Source organism: Penicillium canariense (assembly GCF_028826845.1).
Source record: "Penicillium canariense strain IBT 26290 chromosome Unknown utg000007l_segment0_segment0, whole genome shotgun sequence".
Taxonomy (NCBI): domain Eukaryota; kingdom Fungi; phylum Ascomycota; class Eurotiomycetes; order Eurotiales; family Aspergillaceae; genus Penicillium; species Penicillium canariense.
Window position 1 is genome coordinate 1,428,755 of NW_026622734.1, and position 23,916 is coordinate 1,452,670.

At 49.9% G+C, this 23,916-nt stretch overlaps 9 protein-coding genes across 9 annotated transcripts; 5 read left to right on the forward strand and 4 right to left on the reverse strand.

Annotated features, from left to right (window-relative positions):
- Nucleotides 1-231: 231 nt before the first annotated feature.
- N7482_009534 (Zn(II)2Cys6 transcription factor) lies at nucleotides 232-2,482 on the forward strand (the record flags this gene model as incomplete). Its single annotated transcript, XM_056691658.1, has 4 exons — nucleotides 232-626; nucleotides 680-707; nucleotides 761-1,222; nucleotides 1,286-2,482. The coding sequence occupies 4 exons, from the start codon at nucleotides 232-234 to the stop codon at nucleotides 2,480-2,482; spliced, it is 2,082 nt and encodes a 693-aa protein (XP_056539364.1).
- A 1,185-nt stretch (nucleotides 2,483-3,667) lies between these two features.
- N7482_009535 (carboxylesterase/lipase family protein) lies at nucleotides 3,668-5,332 on the forward strand (the record flags this gene model as incomplete). Its single annotated transcript, XM_056691659.1, has 1 exon — nucleotides 3,668-5,332. One exon carries the CDS (start codon nucleotides 3,668-3,670, stop codon nucleotides 5,330-5,332), a length of 1,665 nt encoding a protein of 554 aa, XP_056539365.1.
- Nucleotides 5,333-5,894: 562 nt separating this feature from the next.
- N7482_009536 (FAD-dependent oxidoreductase) lies at nucleotides 5,895-7,112 on the forward strand (the record flags this gene model as incomplete). Its single annotated transcript, XM_056691660.1, has 1 exon — nucleotides 5,895-7,112. One exon carries the CDS (start codon nucleotides 5,895-5,897, stop codon nucleotides 7,110-7,112), a length of 1,218 nt encoding a protein of 405 aa, XP_056539366.1.
- A 448-nt stretch (nucleotides 7,113-7,560) lies between these two features.
- N7482_009537 (uncharacterized protein) lies at nucleotides 7,561-9,700 on the reverse strand (the record flags this gene model as incomplete). Its single annotated transcript, XM_056691661.1, has 4 exons — nucleotides 7,561-8,489; nucleotides 8,579-9,262; nucleotides 9,348-9,484; nucleotides 9,549-9,700. 4 exons carry the CDS (start codon nucleotides 9,698-9,700, stop codon nucleotides 7,561-7,563), a joined length of 1,902 nt encoding a protein of 633 aa, XP_056539367.1.
- Nucleotides 9,701-11,135: 1,435 nt separating this feature from the next.
- N7482_009538 (putative arsenite efflux transporter ArsB-like) lies at nucleotides 11,136-13,406 on the forward strand (the record flags this gene model as incomplete). The annotated part of the gene is made up of 3 exons (XM_056691662.1): nucleotides 11,136-11,211; nucleotides 11,282-12,993; nucleotides 13,062-13,406. 3 exons carry the CDS (start codon nucleotides 11,136-11,138, stop codon nucleotides 13,404-13,406), a joined length of 2,133 nt encoding a protein of 710 aa, XP_056539368.1.
- A 184-nt stretch (nucleotides 13,407-13,590) lies between these two features.
- N7482_009539 (alpha-mannosyltransferase) lies at nucleotides 13,591-15,057 on the reverse strand (the record flags this gene model as incomplete). Its single annotated transcript, XM_056691663.1, has 1 exon — nucleotides 13,591-15,057. The coding sequence occupies one exon, from the start codon at nucleotides 15,055-15,057 to the stop codon at nucleotides 13,591-13,593; it is 1,467 nt and encodes a 488-aa protein (XP_056539369.1).
- A 3,036-nt stretch (nucleotides 15,058-18,093) lies between these two features.
- N7482_009540 (Carboxylic acid transporter-like protein) lies at nucleotides 18,094-19,777 on the reverse strand (the record flags this gene model as incomplete). Its single annotated transcript, XM_056691664.1, has 4 exons — nucleotides 18,094-18,410; nucleotides 18,476-18,814; nucleotides 18,867-19,555; nucleotides 19,614-19,777. The coding sequence occupies 4 exons, from the start codon at nucleotides 19,775-19,777 to the stop codon at nucleotides 18,094-18,096; spliced, it is 1,509 nt and encodes a 502-aa protein (XP_056539370.1).
- Nucleotides 19,778-20,940: 1,163 nt separating this feature from the next.
- On the reverse strand, nucleotides 20,941-21,807 carry N7482_009541 (HpcH/HpaI aldolase family protein; the record flags this gene model as incomplete). Its single annotated transcript, XM_056691665.1, has 1 exon — nucleotides 20,941-21,807. The coding sequence occupies one exon, from the start codon at nucleotides 21,805-21,807 to the stop codon at nucleotides 20,941-20,943; it is 867 nt and encodes a 288-aa protein (XP_056539371.1).
- Nucleotides 21,808-22,099: 292 nt separating this feature from the next.
- On the forward strand, nucleotides 22,100-23,569 carry N7482_009542 (NAD-dependent succinate-semialdehyde dehydrogenase; the record flags this gene model as incomplete). Its single annotated transcript, XM_056691666.1, has 1 exon — nucleotides 22,100-23,569. One exon carries the CDS (start codon nucleotides 22,100-22,102, stop codon nucleotides 23,567-23,569), a length of 1,470 nt encoding a protein of 489 aa, XP_056539372.1.
- Between the last annotated feature and the right edge of the window lie 347 nt (nucleotides 23,570-23,916).

Below are 23,916 nucleotides of genomic sequence, written 5' to 3' on the forward strand. Positions count from 1 at the left end.
CCAACGTAGGCCAGGGCTTGTTGGGCCTGTGGGGGCGATTCGTGGCCTTAGGTATGAGGCATCATGCACCCTGCATTGCTGCCTGCAGCCTCAGGCTTCTCACTACTCATCCCGTCACATCTGTCGGGACATAGCGTGTCATCTACGCTGTGAACGGAACTTGGCGCATTCGATTATGCGTAATAATGATCAGATAAGAGATATACCCTCATTTGGCACTCTCATGCAATCATGGCAAGACCTGGCGACAAGTCTGTGGACAGTCCCCGGACGACATTGGACTTGTCATCCAGTCAGTTGAAGCCGTACTCTTGCGTGGTCTGCCACAAGAGAAAAGTTAAATGTGATAGAAATGAGCCATGCTCGAACTGCGCGAAGGCCAGTGTTGAATGCATTTACCGTCCTCCGCCACCCCCTCGCCGTCGCAAAAGAGGGCGCGACGAGAGTGGAGGCTCGTCTCAAGCATGCGAAATGTCACCTCGGCGAAACGGGAGAGAGCCTCCTCTAGGTGAGGAGGCGCGAAAATACTCACCCCAAGCTAGGGTCTTGTCAAAAGATGCTGAACCAAGCAAAAGTGGGTCAGGCAGGATGATTATGAAGGAAGGAAATTCGGTCTACCTCGATAAGTGCGTGACTTTTCTGGTTTATATTACTATATACGCCGCTGATATATCCACAGTACTCTTTGGACAAGCGTCAGCTATGAGGTTTGTGACTTTCGCACACTGTATTTTATCATTTCTCTAACTCGTTCCCGAAGCTCCCAGATGCGGCAGAAGTCCTGGACGGCGCGTCGGATGATGACAGCGATAATGCATCTCAGGATGGCAATGACGATTCTCTTATGCTACTGAGCCCTGGAATTCGAGAAAATCTCGCTGAGTTGCACCCAAATCAGCTGCACATCTTCAAGTTATGGCAAACGTTTCTTGAGAGGGTCAACCCCTTGACGAAGATATTACATGCTCCAACGGTGCAGCAACAGATCCTAGAGGCGATGAGTGACTTGACACAGATCAGCAAAGAGTTTGAAGCGTTATTGTTTTCTATCTATTGCATTTCCTTGACATCTCTGCAGGCCGGAGATGTCGAAAAGTCATTCGGCGAGGGGAAAAAGATGCTGTTGTCAAGATGCCGACGAGGAGCACAGCTTGCGTTTAGGAATGCCTCTTTTCTTCGTACATCAAGTACCATGGTTCTCCAAGCTTTCATGCTATACTTGGTGAGTTGGACTTTTTCCCCCTTTCCTTGAACACCCTCCATACCCTAACGTGTTGCTTGCTAGTTGTCAATGAGAGCATTCGCTGATCCGCATACGATCTGGTCGTTGAGTGGCGTTGCACTGAGGATGGCACAGAGGATTGGTATTCATAGAGATGGCTCTGGCTATGGACTTTCAGTCTTTGAAACCGAGATGCGACGCCGCATTTGGTTTCAACTCATGGTTTTGGATGCGACGTCGGCTCAGTTTTGCGGAGTCGCCGCCGGACCGTTCTTGAATACAGCTGACACCAAGCCTCCAATGAACGCGAATGATAGCGACCTTGACCCGCGTATGACAGAGCCTGCATGCGAGAAACAGGGTCCCTCGGAAATGATTTTCTGTCTTGCTCGCAGTGAGTTCGGGAAATGGCTTCGTCGCTGGAGCAATGATACCGGCGGGTCTAGTTCGCCATGGGCTTTTCTGTCTTCTTCGTCAATGTCACTGAGCGAGAAGGATTCTTCTATTGATGAGCTGGAGAATCTCATGGAGCAGAAGTTTCTGAAATACTGTGATCTGTCCATTCCTCTACACCTGGCTACCACAATGATGGCACGCTCGGCTACTCATTATACTAGGTTGATGGCGCATCATCCTCGCCAGTATCGAGACTCGAGTGCTCGCATCCCCCAAGCTGAGAAGGATATTATCTTCAAAAATTGTTTGAAGATGGCAGAGTATGCCGACTATGCCCAGACCAATCCGGATGTTCAGCGGTTTGCGTGGCACATGGTGAACCACATGCCCTGGGACGCGATGATTTTTATGTTGTCCGAGATGCGGAACAGGACTGAACCAGAGGAAAAGGCCAAAGTATGGCAAATTATCGGCAATATTTATGGACGTCATGTCCGACGGATGGGAAGGAAGTCCCAAATGCCTCTTCACACGGCCCTCCAAAATCTGTTTGTTAAAGCGTGGAGAGCCTACATCGATGAGTGTAACCACCACGGCCGCACACCAACACCTTGTCCCCCGATCGTGACAACATTATTGGACAACTCACACAGTTCCACGGAATCACAAGCCTCAAATGAAAGTGGCGGGATGGATGGCCATAGTACTTCTTTCCAAGAGCAACTCGGCCAATATGCATCAGATATCCCGTTTGACTTTCTGCTCGGCGATAGTCCAATGGACTGGAACGAATGGGACAATCTTCTGAACCAATTTCAAGAATCGCTGGTGGATGATATGACGTTGATGCCGGGGTCTCTGTGATCTGTCGCTGGATGCCCTTTTCTCGGTATCATCCCGCGCATTATAAGGCGGTCCACTGAATCCAAAAATTTCTTCGATGTTAAGCTTGCTGTTCGGCAGCAAGGGTTGACGTTATGCGGCAAGTGCTGCCATGTTTCGAGATGCGGCTTGATCGTGTCGATGGGACCTCGCGTCGATCGGGGGGCGATTATCTAATTGCTGTCTTGCTCGGCTCGGTGGCTCGGGGCCGGCGGTTAGGCCGCCCGACCACAAGCTGAACACGCAGGCCATCGAGTTACTAGGTTCAAAAGGCCCCGAAGCTGCTGATCACTGTGCCTACTTATTTTTCTTATGCCACCTTGCTCTCATGTGCGACTTTGGCATTTCAGTTGTTATTTTCTCTCTAAAGCATACAGCTTACCTGATAATGGTCGCTATAGAAGTATGCAAGGCTTTGCGTATGTGTAGGTAGCAATCGGATTAATATATTGCTGTGAGTGGAAGCTGGACGAAATCTTTCTACACTAGGGTGTGCTGTGCTAGATATCCGTCGGAGCCTAATCCCTTTGCGTGATTCTTTACCTCATTATTTAGTGCCTCTCTCTTCATCTAGATTGGAAATGAAAATGCTGGGTCAATGTTGACGGAATACCGATCGGATTTCTACTGCGAAGGATTACCAACCCTCAGAGTCACTCAGACTACTCCGTATCTGATCGAACATATCGCGTCTAGTACTTTTTAGATAATTCCTAAACAAAAAATCTTCCACTAGCGGCTTCTCGAAACTGGCTTGCCTAACCACCCACCCGCTTAATTTTAGCATTGACGCGGATGATCGACGAATAATTACCACAACCGGAAATAGAGAGCGATTTTTATTAAGTCCGAGGGCCGATCGTAACCTAAACCAGGAACCTTCCCCTTTTCTGTAACTAGACCATGGATACTGACACAGGAGTGGAAACCTATGTATCTTCTCACGCGGGAATCCCATTGGATGTGTCTATGCTAATGGACTCATTACGTCGGCAATGGCGTACGTATAACGCTCCACTGTGTCTCCTGAACGTGCAGAACTATGTCAAGGGATTTGCGTCGAAAGTGGGTACTTAGAATAGTACTGCTGGAGTATTTAAACCTGACGATAGATCTAGCTTCGGAGGGTATGCAAGTCCAAAGCTTCGTTCATTTTATTGCATCATCATGCATTTCCACTCTCTTTTAACCGGCCTTGCTGTCAGCGCCATTCTGACTGGCGCTGAACCTATTCCTCGTTCTTCATCCAAGCACCCTATCATCAAGACTACTAAGGGCTCTGTTCAAGGAATTGCGTCCGAGTACCGCGAGGACATCACTGTATACAAAGGCATTCCCTTCGCTGCTTCAACTGCCGGTGAAAACAGATGGAAAGCCCCTTCTGCTCGGGAGCCATGGTCAGGTGTTCTTAAGGCAGATGCTTTTGGGCCACAATGCGCACAGACAACCTCATCTTCCGCCGGCATCTTCAACACCGCTTCGAATATCTCGAGTGAGGATTGCCTGTACCTAAATATCTGGACGCCTACGTTCAACGACCAAAGCGATTTGACGTCAAAGAAGCTGCCCGTATACGTTTGGATCTATGGCGGACGCTTTGAAGCTGGTTCTGGTGATGTCGCGACATATGATGGCTCAGGACTTGCGAGTAAGGACATCATTGTTGTGACCCTCAACTATCGTGTTGGAGCTTTCGGTTTCCTCGCCCACCCTGCTTTGTCTGCCGAGTCTGGTCACAATAGCTCCGGGAACTACGGCCTGCTGGACCAGCAGTTCGCGTTGCGTTGGGTGAAGGAGAACATTGCCAAGTTTGGAGGTAACCCGGACCAGGTCACCGTGGGAGGCCAGTCTGCTGGTTCTGCCAGCTCACTGGACATGATGTACAGCCCGCTGTCGAAGAACTTGATCAACGGCGTTATTTCCGAGAGTGGTGCCCGGGGTCCCCATGATCCTGTCACAGGCAGCGCAGCGACGAGCTACCGGACCAAAGCTGCAGCAGAGGCGTATGGTGTGAAGTTCCAGAAGGAACTGAACGCCACTTCAATTTCAGACCTGCGCAAGCTGTCTATGGACACGCTGATTAGCTATGGTTCCGCCAGCGATACCACTTTTCAGGGAACCCAGTTTGAGAATCTCACCAGCTCCTTCATGGATCCACCTGTGTGGCGGCCTGTGATCGACGGCTACGTTCTTGCTCATACTTACGGCGAAGCGCTGAACCTGGATGCTCACGCCGATGTGCCTATCTTGACCGGAAACAATAAGGATGAGTCCGGTGCGTCGCTTGATCCTGGTATGACGGTCGCCTCATACAAAAAGCTATACTCGGAGATGTTCGAGGAGTTTGCTGAGGAGTTCTTCACTCTCTACCCGGCAAACAACGTGACCGAAGCAAACGAGAACAGCAACGAGCTATTCCGCGACTTGAGCCGAGTCGGCACCTGGCGCTGGGCTGTTGACTGGGCTGCGGGCGGTGCCAAGAGCAACGTCTACACGTACTACTGGACTCATACACCGGCCGAGAATCCCTCCGCTGGGGCATATCATGGCAGCGAGCTCTGGTATGTGTTCAACAACATCCCGTACTCGGACTACTCAAATGTCACATGGACTGTGCGCGACTACAAGATTCAGGACGAGATGTCCGAGTACTGGGCCAACTTCATCAAGACCGGAAACCCTAACGGAAATGGCTTGACCTATTTCCCACCCACTACGGAGACTAAGCAAACCATGTGGCTTGGAAACTCTTGGGGTGCTGGTCCTCTGTCGAAGTCTGATGCCCGCATCAACTTCCTGCGCCGATGGGAGGCCACTTTGAAGCAATACTAGAGCGGAGATCACATTAAACATGTCAGGGCTTATCAACTTCCCACACTATTCCTTCTTTACTTTCTTTGGAGCGCTTGACTTTGTTTGCATGGGGCGAGGACGATTCTGTAACCAACTGCCAAACTCATTAAACTAGATAGATCAAGGCTAAGAGTGTCATGGAATGAATCCCGTCCGTTTTCTGGGGGTTGAAATAGATGACATCGCTTCTATATACCATCTATTCTATGCTAAATAGGGATAAAATGCCAGCACAAACGTGCGGGTCCTGGTTATTCAGATACGCCTGTCTTCGGACCCCGAATTCGGACCCGGAGGACCGGATCCGAATCCATGTCAGCCTTCACCACCATTTCGGAGATAGTAACAAGTGACAAATCCAAACAGCATAGAAGATTTTATATGAAGGAATGGGTGCAGAAATCTATATAAGTGCTCAAGAATCCTCGCCAGCAGTGCAGTATCGACATCAGCACAATTCTACAACCGGACACGCGATCACCCAGGCCACGAGACAAGACGATCCGATCACGCTTTTTCATTGCTTCATTCACGCTTTGAAATGGTATCAAACGAAGTTGCAATTATTGGCGCTGGCCTTTCGGGCCTCGCACTCGCACTTGCTCTGCACAAACAATCCATCCCATGTACTATATACGAATCACGCTCAGCCTCCCTCGACATAGGTGGTGCCATCATGCTCTCGCCAAATGCTCTGCGTGTCCTCGATGCCGTTGGTGTGTACAAGAAAATAAAACAACTTGGCTTCGAATTTACCCGTCTATACTTCTACACCGACAAGCTACTCGACTCTTATGAGTTTGGAGATCGGCAAAAATACGAGTACGATGCGCTGAGAATATACCGGTACGAGTTGATCGATGTGCTTCTTGGTGCTGTCAAAGAGAATGGTATTCCAATCGAGTACGGCAGGAAGTTCGTTCGAATCCTGACAGAGACTGAGACGGAAGTTACCTGGGAATTTGAGGACGGCAACACTGGTCGGGCTGCCTGCCTTGTTGGAGCCGACGGCATCCATTCGCGAGTCCGAAGATATCTGTATCCAAACTTGGAGCCACGATTCACCAATGCAGTGGGTGTCACTGCTGCTGTCCTCACAAGCCAGATCAAATCTGCGGATGCATTCAAAATGCCTTTAACCATCATGAACCCCAAATATGGAGCCTTTGTCATCGCGAAGCAACTATCTGATGGATCTGAGGTCCTGATCGGCAAGCAGAAGCAGGCCACTGATCTGGACCGCGAAGGATGGAACAGGCTTCTGAGCGACAAGCAGTGGTGTGTGGACTTCTTGCGAGAAGGCGCAGAGACTTTTCCCGAGATCGTGCAGTCGTCTGTCTCCCACATCCCCTTGGATAAAGTCAATCTGTGGCCATTCTATGTGGTTCCCAAGCTTGACACCTGGGCATCGAAGTATTCTCGGGTGGTGATCCTTGGTGATGCGGCGCACGCTATTCCCCCAACCGCTGGACAGGGAGTCAACCAGGCCTTTGAAGATGTTTATACTTATTCTTTAATTATCTCCAAGTGCCGCCAGAACAGCCTGGAAAAAGGCTTGAAGGTTTGGCAACAGGGTCGTCAGGAAAGAATTGACCGGGTTTTAGATCTCAATGCGCAAATTGATGCGCGGAGAATGCCAAAAGATCCTCGTTCGGCCCATTCAGACTGGGAAACTAAACCGTTTGACTTGGCGTGGCTGTATAGTACAAACTTTGATGAGATGGTAGAGAATTGGCTCGTGAGAATTACCCTTGCTTGAATTAATGTGAATATGCTTTTATATCAAATCGAATTGGTCGCTGCACTGTGTTGCAGAGGAACATCCAATGGTGATTAAGAAGTTCCTTGGAGCAATCGACTAGATTATAAAATGTAACTTTGAAGTCAACTAGGTCCACTTCTTCGGACAGATTAGATGTGATTTCGCCCTATGACCCCACTTTCTCAAGCTAATTGTGGTAAAACATCGTCAAGATCAAGACAATCGGTTCTAGCTGTACTACTATTTACAAGGCTATATCGAAACAAAGTCTATGTGTACATTCCACTATATACCCGGATTTCGCTTCAGTGTCACGCATACTGTCCCGCAGTTGCATCACAAAAAGGCTTAAGGACGAATTAGCAAGCGCCCTCCCCTATGCGGGTCTAGTTCATCACTCCTAATAAACATTTGGCAGCTCGCCACCCAATCGAAAAAGCTTGACTCAGCCCAAATCGCTTTGCTCTCCTTTACATGACGAAATAACTATCTGAGGGGCTGCATCTTGAGCGCCGGAGGTAGATGTACGCGGACTGACTTGAGATGCATTTGATGCATTTCTCGCAAGCTGTTGTTCGGATGGTGGTGGTAAAACTGGACTATCTGGCCCTTTAGGTTCGTTTCTATATGAAATTCCGATACCGGGCGTGACTGTCGATTCAAATGAACTTCTTCTTGATGGTAGGGTATTTGCGTGGGGCCGGAGACCGGTTGTGCGTGCGGGGGGTGGAACTGGCAACGACAAATGCTGCAATGGGCCCTGAAGTATCCGTGAACTACCTTCGCCATTGGAAGAGTCGGAGTTGATGCTATGACTGAAGCTGGCGGCTCTGGATCGAGGTAAGGGAGTATTGCTGTAAGCCTTCTGGAAATCAGACAGTTTGCCATTTCGAAACGACTCTCCAGGAATTTCTGGAAAATTTGCTCTTTCCTGAGCATTGAATCCGGAATCTTCCATATGAGTGTGCGCTTTCGCAGCAAGCTGCTTACTCGCCAAATTCAGAAGCCGAGCCACTTGTCGCCTTCCGCCTGGATCGATGGATTTTTCGGATTGATTTGTGGTAGCGCGCCGCATGGCGGAGGAGACAGAAGGTTCGGTAGCCGCTTTCGCGATTTCCGTGGAGGAGGGTTGCTCGCCGTCACTCTGGGAGCTGCGTCGTGAATCTGGGATGGTGTTTTGGTCTCCATCCAAGGTGGGATAGGCGCATGTAGCACATCTTTCACATTGCCTGACCGGGCCTCTATTTAGATGGTTGTCTGTTTGCATTTCTGGTTCGTTCTCTTCGTTTTCTTCGGCTTCCATATCGGCTGCGAGAAGAAGATACAACGATCCGATCACGGCAAGTCCTGTACCGACAATTGGTGCCCATTGGCCTAGGATTTTGAATTGTCTTAGTTTCTGTCATATTTGGACCTCGAGATTCGGATTTGAAGAGATAGGGGCTGGGTTGCGGGCCACTTACCAATACTGGCTATAGGTTCAGTCTGATAATACACGGGCTTACTAAAGAAGTTCATCTCGCCCCTGATCAAAATTGCCATGACTGCCGCAACAAACACCGGAATCTCGATTAGCGTTAACCAGCCTCGTATTCTATTGGCAATCCCACTCATCTGCTTGGGAGTAGCTCCGTTTGTGCCTTCAATGGGTTGTTCCTCAGGCTTCTCATTCGGACGATCCTTGTGAGATATCTTCTCCCAATTCTTCTCAAGGATTTTCATCCATGTCGATGCCACTGACAGAATAGCAGGGATGCAGCATGCTGCTGCGATGAGTGTAGCCGTGTTAAAGGTGAGTACTCGGGGGACCGGAATCACGTAGATGTTGTCGGCCGCGCTCTTCCGTAACGGTGAAGACGGAGCCCCTGCTCCGCAAACCATGCCGCAGGTGCTATTGTATGAAAATGTCGCTGTTGCGGCCCACTCGATTGTGGCTGGGTCATCGGATGGGCAGGGCGTAGCATCGAGGCGAATGAACTCCACGGTCAAACTGAGAAGCCCAGCGAGAAGAAGGCCCGTCCAGAGAAAGATTATCTCCCGACCGGGGTTGTTGAAATAAGTTCGAGAGAGCCTCACCGTGACTGGTGCGGTGAGGATTCCGATTGTGCATAGTTGAAAGGCTCCATAAACATCCATATCGACGGCTCCTGTCAGACGGTCAGTCCCTGGCTTTAGCCGCTGGAGAGCAACCCTCTCCAAATCCGATTACCGTGTGCAGAATCAGCGACTAACCGCTTTGATGAAGAGCCGCTAGGACAATTCCATGGAGAGCTGCCACAGCAGGAAAGAGTAATGCAGCAGCGAGGCAAGCACTGCGGATCCACTCCGCTTTGCGAGCAAAAACACAGGCTGCCATCAAAGCATAGTAGCTGCAGTTCGTATCAGATGCCATTCGAATTAGACTGGCTGGGGAGATCAAGCAAGGGGGCATACAGCACTCTGGTTCCGGGTCCATATTGCCCAGAAACTGGCCAGGCGCAAACCACTTCTAAAACCTGGTCCGTCGCATTGTGGGACGGTAGATTGGTGCTGCGGTGCACAAGGGTGTTTTCTAGCAGCTCGATCGGGGAGGGAACTGCTGGCATGCTAGCTAACTATTCATCCGCCGCTGGGGGACAGTGGAGGCAAGGGAAGGAATGGCAGGGTCATAAAATTGATCTGGAAGGTACGACCTCATCCGCCAACTAGTGTCATGGTATAAAGCCGGGGGGAAATGCGGAATAAAGAAATCCTGGTGCGAGAGGTACTCGTGCATGATTTACCCCGGGTTGAGCCCCGCTGGTAGCGTTCGGCACGACCCTCCCTGACGTTGGTCAGCAACAGCCTCATCTCCTCGATTCAGACCCGGTGTAGCCAGATTGCATACTATCGGGAGATCAACTGGACTGGGGAAGTTCCCTCAATATGGAAACTGCCCCCGTGATGGATTGCAGGTGCCCGTTGCTGCTCGGGCGCTGAATACGAGACCGGGCACCTTGCGGCCTTCCTGATTGGCAGGGCCCACATCTTGTGCGGTGGCTGTGTCTGCAGGGCGCTTTTTCCACCTCCAGCTGTCCAGAGAGGGTCATATGTGTCTTTGAGAAAATTCGTGGAGGCAATCGCGGTATCTTGGATAGTTCGACCTTCAAAGCCGTCCTATCTCAGCTGTCTGTCTGTTTGTTTGTTTGTTTGTTTGTTTGTTTGTTTTCAAGTACTTACGGAGTACTCCATCGTGCGACAATAAAACGGAGCCTGTGGATGCCGGCCTGATCCGTGCGGGGTTCTGTCTTGGCTTCTTATCGGCTTTGGGCCGTTTTTCACCGTCTTCCCACGGGGGCGCAGTTTCTTGGAGCGCACAACTTAGGCTAATCACAACGAGTCTAGTAACCCCGTGCCGTTCTGGGAATACCTGATTGCTGCCATGCCCTTGAGGCTTATAATCTCCAGGGACAATTTTTGATTCGCCAGGCTCGTCACACCTTTGCTGCTACACAGCCCAGAAGGGCTGATGATACCCGATTTTTGCTCCCGGAGCCACAAGTGAAAAGGTTTTTAATCATATTAAAGGCCTTCTGTTGTGCTAGCCAGGCGGATACCCCTCAGCACATCGTTCTTGCGGATGCGACTAGGGTGGGAAATACATCACACGAGCTCCCCACATTCCCCAGGCTGCGTCCATTTCTTTGCAGACGAGTCAGGGCGATACTGTACAAATATCAACACGCAGCTCAGATAGACCTGGATTCTGGATCGAGACAACAGCCACGCGACCCCTTTGTGCGGAATTATCGTTGCCAACAAATGCTGCACTGGGCGGAGCGACCGTTCTGACGTACGAGGCTTTCAATTCCTATGCATTCTGGTATTTGAAGATCATGCCACACAGCGGCTAAAGCGCACTCAAAAACTAACCATGATCCTACCTCTTCACGAGTAGGAATTGTGGACGCGCATGTCTCACCTCCCAGCTGTTGAAAAGTTTACCGAAAACTCCTCTCGTGTTCTTCGCTACCCCCGAAGGACGGAGGGAACAGGCCTAAAATGGCCGAAGACCTGGACACCAGCAAAATCAAAAATTGGCGGTCAATTATAACTCTCATTATCTTTGTGGTAACGAGTAAGTTTGAACATGATGGAGTTCTGCGAGCCTTCGAAGCTAATACCCTTTCTTTCCCTTACCATGATAGATATCGTCGTGCTTTTTCCATTCACCATTCCCATATACATCCCTCGATGGCTCTATAATGCGACTTTGGATGGCCTGAGTGCCCTGCGCGTAATACCTTCCCGCAAACTCGACCCACGGTACCAAGACAAGCAAAGTCTGTTGGTGCGATTCAATTTCCCTCTCAACTTCGTGACTGCGCCGTTGGCTGCAGATCTCTTTCTTTTAGCTATACTGGCAATTGGCCGAAAAGAGGTGCACGATGGAACGCTCGGAGCTGACAACATTATTCCTATCGATATTATGGCTTTCTTCCTCACGCTTGCCTATATTGCCATTTCAATCGATGCTTCTGGCCTTATCCGATGGCTAGCATTCAAGGTGCTTCAAAAAGGAGGCGGCGTGGGCCACCGTCTGTTCTTCTATCTATACGCTTTCTTCTTTGGGCTCGGCAGCTTCATCGGTAACGATCCCATCATTCTCTCTGGCACAGCGTTCCTCGCCTATATGACCCGTGTGTCGAGAAACATTGTGCATCCGAGGGCTTGGATTCATAGCCAGTTTGCAGTGGCCAATATTGCATCTGCTATTCTGGTCTCTTCGAATCCGACCAACCTAGTGCTTGCAGGTGCTTTCAACATCAAGTTTATCGTATACACTGCCAACATGATTGTCCCGGTGGTAGTAACGGCTATCGTCATTTTCCCGTTTCTGCTCTATATCATCTTTGCCGATGTCTCACTCATTCCGTTCTCCATTCAGATGCATGAGCTCTCTGATGAAGCCAAAGCAAGGAAGCCAGTGAATCCCAACATTCCGCACGCCAGAGGTAATGCCGAGGAAGAGGAAGAGATTAACAACGAGCATGGCAAACTGCTTTCCCTCGAAGAAATTATGAATCCATTCTTGGATAAAGGAGGCGCGGCGTTCGGTGCGGTCATCATGGCCGCCACTCTTATTACCCTCCTTGCGCTGAACGCCGCAAGTAGTTCTGGTCACGCGCACCCCGTGTTTTGGGTCACTTTACCTGCTGCCTTCATCATGTTCTGCTGGGATCTCGCGTCTGGTTGGCTCCATCGACACGAGACGCGCGAAATTGCAGCTAAGGGACGACGAGAGGTAGAAGCTGCTAGAGCCGAGAAGGAACGCCAAGACTCAAAACTAAATCTGCAAGAGCAGATTGACTCACCTAGCGCTCGCCACGAACGTCCTGACGCACTCGGGCTTTCATTACGAAACTCTTTGTGGACATCGGTGGATGGCGGCGACATCTCCGTTGGTGCTCCCGAAAGTAGCAGCCACTCTGAAAAGCGCCTGGCAGATTCCGAACCTTTTCCAAAGACTGCAATACCTGTTGCAACGATGACTAGCCCCCAGGAGCCATACCTCAGCACATCGCCCGAACCTTTAGATATGACACCTGTGAACGCGATAGACGAGGAGAAACGAACTACCGGGCTTCGAAAAGAGGCAAGTTCGCCACAAACTCTAGCATCGCTTGTCACAGACCTCTACCAGTGGCTACAAGAGACATTTCCAACTGTCACAGCCGTGGTTTCGCATATGCCCTTCCCGCTGATTCCATTCGCGTTGTCTATGTTTGTCCTTGTTCAGGCGCTCGTAACCAAGGGATGGGTGCCGGTCTTCGCCTATGGATGGGACCGTTGGGTAGAGAAAACGGGAACGGTGGGGGCGATTGGCGGAATGGGCTTTTTGTCCGTCATTCTTTGCAACGTAAGTATTGCACCGATGTAACATCTTCATCGATCTTCGACTAAAAGAACCACCTTGTGGACCTACAGTTCGCCGGAACAAATATCGGTACAACAATTCTTCTCTCCCGTGTCATTCAAGCGTGGCAAGAGATCCACCGCATCAACGGAATTCCCATCAGCGATCGCACCTTCTGGGCTTCGGTATACAGCATGGCCATCGGTGTTAACTATGGCGCGTTCAGCACGGCGTTCAGCGCATCTTTAGCTGGCCTCTTGTGGCGTGACATTCTGGGAAGAAAGCACATTCGCGTCGGTAGTATCGAATTTGCACGCGTGAATCTTCCCATCATTGCTATCTCCATGGCCGTTGGGTGTACTGTCCTCGTCGGCCAGATTTACCTCGTGAGAAAGCCCACGCCATATGATGCATGATTGTGCTCGTGCTCATACTAGCTGGTCTCCATGAGCAAGCCTCACCATCAAAGATGCACGCTAACTCTTGATCAACATGAAGACATGATATATGAATTATTTTTGGTTGAGGACTATTTGTCCCATTCCTGATTAGATTAATCTACTCTCCATAAAAACCTCTTACTCTGAGAATCGCACCGTGTTATACGCTGCTCGGATCCTCCGATCCAAACTGAGCTTGCCAATACTTCTTCACACCACTGCAAACACCAGTGCTGTTCCTCCAGCTTTCGAATTGGGTTTCCAGCTCACAACCTGTCCAAAGGATGTCTGCCCAGAATTGCTTCTCAACGTCGCGACCGAATGCATGGATGGTCTCTTCCGGTATCGTCCAGGCCCGTGTGTAGGACCCGTCATCATTGAAGGCGGGTTTGACTTCGTGTTTCTTCGAGAAGACAGTCGCCGGGTTGAATTTCGGAAAATTGGCGTGGATGAAGAAAGGATGCGGAGCTGGGGCCTTTGACCCATTTACACGCCATTCCCCCTTTTGGATGAGCTTATAGTCCTCGATGGGATTGAACTGCACCATTGCTGACCCCGCAATACCGCCTGCGGTTTGGTGTCCTATGGCACAAATGGACTCGCGGACCTGGTAGAAAGGTTCACCCAGGGCTGTTGCTGCCGTGATGAAGGTTTCCTTATCCCCTTCTCCCGCTGCGCCTTGGGAGAGGAGACGATAGTAGTGTGTAGGTCCCCAAAAATTATAGTAGGTGCAAAGAAGAAGGGTCTTGAGGTGGGTCTTCCTCGAGATAAGCACTTCGCCCGACTCTGTTGATTGTCGTGAATTCATCGGGACAACCTGCTGTGAGGAGATCTCGTAATAAAAGGGAGACGCGGATGAAGCCCAGAAGTCCGGCCAAGTAACCATTTTCGTACTTTTGAAGGGTTCCTTTTGGAATAGAGTCTCAGGCTTGGAGATTGGGAAGGCGTCGGCATCAAGAAACAATATCTCCTCGAATGAGGAGAAGAGCATGGCGAACGGCTTCAACTGATACTTCTCAATCTTTACCGCGCCTGGCGCTGCGTTGATAATGTCTGACATGACAATGCATTTTGCATTCAGCGAAGGCAGGACGTTATCGCAGATGTTGTCTTCATATTCGTCATGTGTGGCCAAAAAAACCTCCACGGGCAGCCTGGAGCCCGTGCGACGTAACATCCGAAGCGAAACCACCAAGACTGGCAGATATGAACCTCCTGCGGTGGTCACCAAGCCCTTGGTATCTGGAATATAAGATAGCTGGGGAGTATCCGTGTCGATGGCTTTGAGAAAGTCGCTGTGTGCATTTTTCATTATCAACACGTCCTTGGAAGGCATTTTCAACAGCTCTGGTCGGGTGATTGGGTCCGAGGGTTTGAAGCCACTTGCTGGCGCATTTCCGAGGCGTCGTGGAGGCTTGCATTGTGGCTCAAATGCTAGTAAGAGCGGTTGAAACTCGCGCCAAAAGTCGATATGCTCGCTCGTTTGGCAAGTATACGACCGTTGCGCATCTTCAATCGGGTAGTTCTGCTTGAAGTCACTCCGGGTTGCCAAATACCAGATAGAGACCGCAGAAAGAAGCAGCGCAAGTACGATGCGACCTCTGCGCGTCACTCTTGCCAAGCTCATTGTCGCGGTCTCGAAAACATGGACAAGGATAGTTGGAATTAAAGGGAGAGACAACAAGGTGGATGGAGATGGCAAATGGAATATGGGGTAAGACAGATCATACTCTAAGTACGAGTATTCCCAAGGGAGTACTCCAAAAACAAAATGAAACGAATGCAGGTTCCATTTTTTCGCATTTGTGATCTACCCGATTGTCGATCCGCTGTCAGGGCTTGTCCTCGCCATGGCCCGGAAGCGGCTGGCCCCTTGCCCCCACCGACCGTGACTTTGTTTAGTCAATTGGGGGCATCGGCCCTTGATGTGGATGTATGATCGTTCAAAAGCCTCGAGATAAACTACCTGTTTATGAGGAAATTAGACGAGAAAGACCACATTAGGGAGGCCACGCCATATCAGAGCGCAGAATTTCTTCTGCGTCTTTGCCCTGTGGTAAAATGTCGAATTATTATATTTTCTCCCGATAACAATCCCAGGGCTTCACCGGATGCGGAAGGTGAAGAGTGTAACCTCAACCACAACGCATTAGCTTACTACTGTAAGATCAATCACTAAAGTTTTGTCTCGAATTAAAACTTGCTTTCTGTTCCTCATTCCATGAGACTTTCTAGCGCATCATGACCGGCAGACTTTGGTCGATCGCACAGGCTCCCGCCCGAGTTGAGGCTCTGCAGAACACGACCTAGCTGACCGGCTAATTCATTCATGAGAGGATGGTGAATTAACCAACAAAACATTATTTGCGGGTTAGTGGTCGTGACGTTTTTGAAATGGGGATGGTCGTGACGTTTTTGAAATGGGGATCAAGGCATTCTCACGTCCTTGAGCGGCTGACACTTCTCCTCGGCTGTGTGGTGAGCACCTGTTTGCTCGCTTCGCCGATGCCGAATGGGTCTGGTGGATGGATATCGACATTATTATTATGAAAATGTCGCTCAATATCTATTATCACGTCTTATCGCCGAAGGGAATGGTACACAGCATCCTTCTTGACCACCCGATGACTGAAGCTGGTGTCGACGGGTTACCGCAGTCCAACGGCATATCAACCTGACGATATAAACTTTGTGATGTCAATGAACTTTTGTAGATGTGGGAAATTTTGTAATGCGTCGTGATGACTGGAACATTTGGTTGCTAGATATGTAGATCGAGCGAGTTAAATCTCCCAGAATTAGGTCTGTTTAGAATATTGCGTTTCAAGATTATTGAAACTGTTTCAGATCCAACCAAACCATGTTTGAAGGGATTTGGGATATTTTTGTAATCATTGGAATGTTAGCCACCACCAGGAATGTATATGCGAACTCTGAAAACCTTAACGCATTCCAGTGCATTCCGAAAGGACCGCCGCAAACGGAAGAAAATAAGAAGAAATAGAGAAGAACAAAATTTTCGATCGCTCAATTGAGATGAATGTACCAGGATTTTCGAGCATCTAGCATAGAGCAATTCACCTGTCTTCTATGTTGTCGTGTACAAAGTGCGAGTTTCCTTATACGGACCGGAACTTCTGGTTGTGAAAGGCTCTTCTAGAGAGTCCCATCGCGGTGTCTCCTCGCTGGCCCTCTACAATGCTGCATTGAAATTTATCTTCATTCGTATTCATTTTTCGTCCAATAACAATCCTGTTAGACGTAAATATGAGCATACTCGCTGGATCCATGCTGGTTTATAAAAGGTGTATAATCAATGGACTTTATTTTCTGCCCGGAACTCTGGATAAGCGTTATCGTAAATGCATGATGACTTGTCTAAGCCTTGCTGTTTACCACCGCGTCAGTTTTGGGTCTGAAGGATTCTCGGGCTTGGTGAGTTTACAGGGATTTTAGTTTGTTCATTTCCGCCATGCGTCCAAGTGGCCATCAGTCTGCGAACAAGAGGATCCTAGAATATCAAATTCATCAGTGTCGAGTTGATGGGAGAGATTTGAACTGAGTCTAGCACAGGCAATTTTGTGTCTTCTGCGATTCTCAACAAGTGCAATCCTACCTGGTAATCAGCCAATTTTTGAGGAAGAGACTCTTGTTCCTTGGTTGGGGTGGCTATCGTTAGGCCAAAGGCAAATGCCAAAGAGAGAAGGGCAGGTCTCATCCTTGTCTTGAAACGACTTGCTGCCTCGGGAATGGCAGATAGATGATTGAGCTTGACTTTTGGGTAAAACTTGTGCTCAATGCGATGAGAGTAAATTCGACGAAATTGATTGCTCTTCTTCAAGCACCCCCTTCCGAATCCGGAAGCCGTCTTATGATTCTTTCTTGCAAAAGTCATTCATACGTTACACCCCTCGTGGATCTTTTCTAAATCCGGCCTTCCCATCTCCGCGGATCGCTTTCGTTGTGTCTTGGTAAAATAATCAGGTCTAAAGCCTCGTTCTTATGAACATCTCAAGGTCGTGAGATTGATCTATGATGTGGATGCGGCGACTACGGCAACCGTAGTATCTTACAAATAATAAATGGCGGTCCCATCGAAGGGGTGGAAAGTGTAGTATTGTTTTCATCCCAAAGCGGAATCAAGGGGGTCTTGGCAGGATCTGGTACTTGCTTCAGGGGGCCAAACACGACTGTGAATAAAGCAAATGCAATAACTAGGATAGTGTTGTATTCGATGCTTCCACTTAGTCTCCTCTTACAGTAAAATTTCGTCTATCTAAGCTCAGTCGAATCAGTCGATCGATGTTCACGTTGACAGAGTGCGATCGACGCAGAATGCGGCCATAAAACTAACAAAGTAAGGCTTCACTAACAAAGGAAACCAAGGCAAATGATCCTGAAGATTATGTTGGATTAGTTTATCATCAATAATATGCACAACTTCACAGCACTCTCAGGAAGCGGTTCCGTTTAACCCATTTACAATATTCATTTTTGCCGAAATGGCACAAAAGCAGGTATATCCTATTGGAACCTTTTCATTGAGTTTCGGCTCAACGCTGAATTCAAAAATATGGTGACCACGGAGGCACTTCCTATTTAATGCACAAACCGAGCCGCATTGGATTAAATGGGTAAACATATAGTACCAATCGGAGCGCTATCAAACCTGCTCGACATACACTGTTCTAGGAGCTTCCTTGTGAGAAATTGCATCGTCTCTACCGGTCTCCTCAAAGCTGTGGTTTTTGTCGTCTGGATGGATCTTCGGCACAGCACCCGCTCTGGTGACCAATTCAAAGCGGCTTCCCAGCCGCTCCTGTCCACAGGCAATGATCACGGCACAGGCGACGAAGACAATACACATGGTTATTGTCATAACTTGACTGTAATTTGGTTTTGGCCCCGAGGGTGTGCCGCGGATCCAATTGCTAGCTGCAACAGTTGAAATCTGTGCGGCCGGGGAAGATAGCATGTTTCCTGCAGTATCGATAAGTTATGAGTTAAGCGGCAAACAGCGTCTCAGGAGGGGGTGGGGGGCGTACCTAGCTGATACACCGTCCCTGGGAAGACACCGCGGAATTGCGGCGGGGCATACTCATTCAAAAGGATCGGCATAACGCCCCATGCCCCATTAACTGCTGCTTGAATGAAAAATGTACCAGCGACAATTGGGCTCCATGCGTTCGGGATAGTCCAAAGCGGGATCATGCAAGCGCCGAAGCAGCAAGCCACCACAACCGTCAAACGACGACCGAAGAACTGAGAATAATAACCACAAATAGCTCCTCCAACGATGGCGCCACATTGGCCGACGATAGTTGCAACGCTGGCCTGATCAGATGAAAACCCTTTTTGAACCTTCAAGTATGATGGGTAGATATCTGTGCGTAGGTTGAGACCAGTTTTCGAAGAAATGTGGCTTGAGTTGCTTACCCTGCGAACCATGGCTCATCCAGTTGAACCCCATGCACAAAACAGTGCAATACAAGAACATCCTCCAATATAATCGCGAAGCCTCTTTTAAATCCCGCCACACGCCAGCAGCTTTATGCCGGAAAGGCATTTTGTCAGCATTTTCCCCGTCAGCATTCGCAAAAATATGGGATTCTGGTATGAACATGACTAGCAAGGCTACTAATCCTGTAAAGCCCGCTCCAACATGAAAGATCGCCTTGTAACCTTCACCTGAGTAGCGGACAGCCGTAAGATTGATCACGGCGGCGATCAGGTAGCCCAAGGCATAACCTTGTTGCAAAAGCCCTGAAAACAAACCACGAGCATCAACAGGCATGTTTTCCATTGACATTGCTGCGGAAAGCCCCCATATACCTCCCATGGCAATACCAAATATGGCTCGAACGGCAATAAATGCCGAAAAGTCTGTTACATAGGCCGTAGCAACTTGAAGACCGGCCAGGATCCATAGATCTGCCGACAATGGCCATTTTCGACCGAAGCAGTCGGAGAGGATACCGAAAATCACGGCTCCCACTGACCGAAAGAGGAGAGTAAGTGTGATGGATAACGAGATACTGCTCAAGTCTTTGCCATATACGGTTGACAACTCAGTGGCAACGAGGTTGACTGCGTTGAAGTCGTAACCATCCGCTGTCCAAGCAGCCCTGCCACAAAAAGAGTCAGCTTCCATTGAATCGGATACGCAAACACAGGCAATCTCACAGTCCCAGACAAAAATACAGCCAGGCTTTCCGGTCAAGAAGAGCAATCACTTTCCATGGCGCTGGCGGCAGGACGCGAGGAACCTCCTCCGTCACCTCATTGCCGTGCTCGTCAATGTGGGTAACATTGTTTTTCCACAATTTTAGATTCTGGATAACACCCATCTTGGAATTGGAAGGGAGAATAAGACAACAACAAAAAGGCCATCCTAAAAAGCCGCCATAAGGAAAGCTGTGGGCTTAGATATGCCTCGCTATTAGACCGAACTGTAAATTAAGTCCCCCTGAGCCCAAGGAATCATGGCCCTACCCCGCAAAGTTTGTCCCCACGGGGTCTCGCCAGATTGCGGCTTTACTGGAAAGGTCTTAGACTATTTGGTGGATGACTCATCATTGCCAAACGCCGTGCTAACGCCGTTCAAAGAATAAGCCAATGAGGAACGGCTGCGTGCTGGGTTACCCGTTCTGCGGCGTTAAGACGGCTGATCAGATGATCGCAGAGGTGAGGAGTAGCGAGAGCTAGTAGAAGATTGGAACACCAATCGCCTCTGGGATGAATGTCAACCTCGTCTAAACGGTTAAAAAGCTTTCAGTACGTTGTGAAACGAGGTATGGCCAGCCTGGTGAACCAGGGTTTCGCATCTATCGTCTTGGCGGTTGTTAGAATCATTTGTGGCTATCCACCCAAGAAACCAATGCAAAGAGGGGGCCCGATCGTTGAAGGCTGCTCGTTCATGTATAGGGAGAATCACCAGGATTATCAACCCCGTTAACTCCTCGAGTCCCAGCAAGCCAAATCTTGGCACAAGACTTCGACAACCATGACTTGGTGGGATCACGATAAGGCAATTTGCGGCGTTAAAACGGAGGCACGTGCATGCTCACCGGACCTAATGGTGTGGTTCAATGACTCCGTATGCGAAGGAGTGGGTATAGGGCCAACCACAAGATGACTGGCGCGATATTACCACCGGTGTTAACAGGGGGTTCGAGACACCTTTCGACATGGCTAGATAGTTACAGATGTCAGGAGTAGACCACGGAGCTAAAATGATCAAGACCACTGGGGCCGGTTGAACACTCAAGCATGCCATGGACAGATGATTCTGTCTCGGGCTTGAAGGGAACTCGAATATGTCAGGGAGACTTGCCGTATTCACTGAAATTCTAAATTCTACTATGAGAACAGTTTTCCATGTTCGATCCTGAGCAAAGGTTTGACAATAAAGTTCCCAGTATGTACTGTATTGTACAGAAGGCCAACAACCCTAAGTCTATTCTAGTAGTATCCTGATCCAAGACTGCAGAGCCCCCCTGCTTCATATAATTCAAGAATCGTACGTCCCCAGCCATTCCGCAGTGCGTCTAGCACCTTCCAAAACATAGTCTTGATCGCTTCCACACATGATAAAATGCCCAAGCCCAGATGACATATGGATAAACTTGTCGATGAGATCCTGTCGGGCGTACAGGCCACCGATCCCTAGCGCTTTCCCATTTTTGCGACAGACCGAAATGACACGCTCGTAAATCTCCGTAATTCTCGGGTCATCATGCTCTCCAGGAACTCCCAAGCAGGCAGACATATCGTTCGTCCCAATGAGAAGAACGTCCACATTGGGAGTTGCCGCGATCTCGTCTAGGTTCTCCAACGCCTCGAGGGTTTCAATCATGATGATACACATCACCTGCTCGTTGGCGGCCATATTCGCCTCGATCGTTGGATATGAGCCGTACTGCAGAGCTGCCAGGCCACCAATTGCAGACCGGTCACCTGCAGGGAAGAACTTTGCGGCACGAGCGGCGTCCAAAGCATCCTGCGCGGTGCGGACATGGGGGATGATGACCGCTTGAGCCCCGCCATCCAGCACTCTCCCCACAAACGAGCATGCTGTCGAGGGAACTCGTACCACGGGTGTGATGCCGTGAGCCAAAGCGGCGAGAGTGAATTGCATACACTGATCCAGATCGATCGAGCTGTGCTCAAGATCGACGAGCACGCCTTGCATCCCCGCAGCTTTCGCAAATCCAACGATCTCAACTCCTCGAGAGTACCGGATAGACATGGCGCTGACGACTTTGCCTTGTTTCAGCAGTTGCTTCATCGAATTCGGCCTTGCATTTCGGGCCGCCGTCGTTGGCTCACTCTGGGCGGTGGGCTGGTCGCTAACATTGTTGTGGTGATCTAAAGACATTTCGATGGCCTCGAACGGAGTCAATTTGCAAATATCCACCCTGGTCATTCATAGTCTCAGCAACCGGACCAGTGATTACATGTAGTCCACTGGAGACCGTTCTAACGCCGCAGGTGGGCGCGGCGGGGTTAGGTCGGAGAAACGGCGAGAGTACCAGGGCCTCACTCTAATAAGATGGAACCTTTCCCGGGGATAAGCTGGTTAGGAAAAGCCCGCCTTGTGTTGGATTAGTCTGAGGTCTCTTTTCAGTTCTTCCCAATTATCAATTGCAGTGTCTCGATCAGATTAAGCCATGCAGCCCACGCTCAAGAATCCGAAGTTATGGCACGAACAGGCCTATGTCAATGGAAAATGGACCGCTTCAAAATCCGGCAAGACATTCAATGTGATCAATCCCTCGACTGGTGATGTGATCGTAGCGCTCCCCGAGATGAGCCAAGAAGATGTGCAGATCGCCTCCGGACAAGCGCTCGCCGCCTTCGAGCAGTGGAAAAAGGTCAGCCCCAAAGTACGCGGGTCGGTCATCCGGAAATGGGCCCAGCTGCTGTTGGAGAATGCCGAGGATCTGGGGAGAATTCTGACGACGGAGAACGGCAAGCCATTCGCTGAAGCGAAGGGCGAAATAGCGTTCGCGGCGAGCTATCTTGAGTTCTATTGCGGCGAGGCGGAACGCACATACGGGGACGTTATCCCGTCGGCCAACCCAGCCAACCGTGTTTTCGCCATTCACCAGCCCATTGGAGTTGTCGCCTGCCTGACCCCGTGGAACTTCCCCGCTGCAATGGTCACCCGAAAGGCCGGCGCTGCCATCGCCGCCGGATGTACTGCCATCGTCAAACCTGCCGGTGAGACGTCTCTCACTGCACTCGCGATCGCGTACCTCGGGGAACAAGCTGGTCTTCCTGCCGGGGTGTTGAACGTGGTGACGGGGATGCAGAATCTGGCGGAGATTGGCAAGGCGCTCTGTGAAGATCCAAACATCAGGAAACTTTCCTTCACCGGGTCCACGGCCGTGGGCAAGCTACTGATGCGGCAGTGCTCCAGCAGCCTCAAGAAGCTCTCCTTGGAGCTCGGGGGCAATTCACCCTTTATCATCTTCGACGACTGCGATCTGCCAGCGACCATCAACGCCTTGATGGGGGCGAAGATCCGGAATTCGGGCCAGACATGCGTCTGTGCCAATCGGATATACGTTCAGCGTGGCATATATTCTGAGGTGTGCCGTCTCTTGGTGGACCAATTCTCCCAAGTCAAGTGCGGCGATGGATTCGAGGACGGTGTGACGGTGGGGCCGTTGACCGTGCAGCGCGGCGTTGAGAAGGTCCAGGCTCATATCGACGATGCGGTGGGCAAAGGTGCTAGGATCCTGTTCGGGGGTCAGGCGATGGATCGGACGGGGTACTTCTTCCAGCCCTCGGTCCTCGCCGACATGAGTGACCGTATGCTGTCCCACAACGAAGAGATCTTCGGCCCCGTCGCGGCGCTGTACCCTTTCGATACCGAAGAGGAAGTTCTGAAGATGGCCAATAACTCCGAGGTTGGCCTGGGAAGCTATGTGTGCACGAACAACCTGGCACGAGTGTGGCGTATGGCCGAAGGCCTGGAGGTGGGTATGGTGGGAGTCAACACCGGTGTCATTGCCGGGGGAGAGATTCCTTTCGGTGGCATCAAGCACAGCGGGTTTGGTGTGGAAGGTGGGAAATGGGGAGTGAAAGAGTTCATGATCACAAAGAGCATTGTCATGTCCATACCGGCGATATAGAGCAGCGTAGATCTGTGAAGTAGTTATCTCATGAAGCGTTGCCATCTCCAAGGTTTTCCAACTTCCAACCCGTATTTGTGACCATCTACTATAGAGCACTGTAGTCACTCAGATGTGCTTCAACTCTACATTTTCGCCCAACTTACGAGTAGAGCGCCAGGATAATGGTAAGGACTGGACTGGAAGGATGTTACGATAGAGACCATCCATTACACACCATTCAGTACAGGCCATTCAATATAGACCATCCATTACAGACAAGACAATGCATTGGATATCATTCAGTACAGACGATTCAGTACAAATCATTCAGTACAGATCATTTAGTACAGACCATTCATTACAGA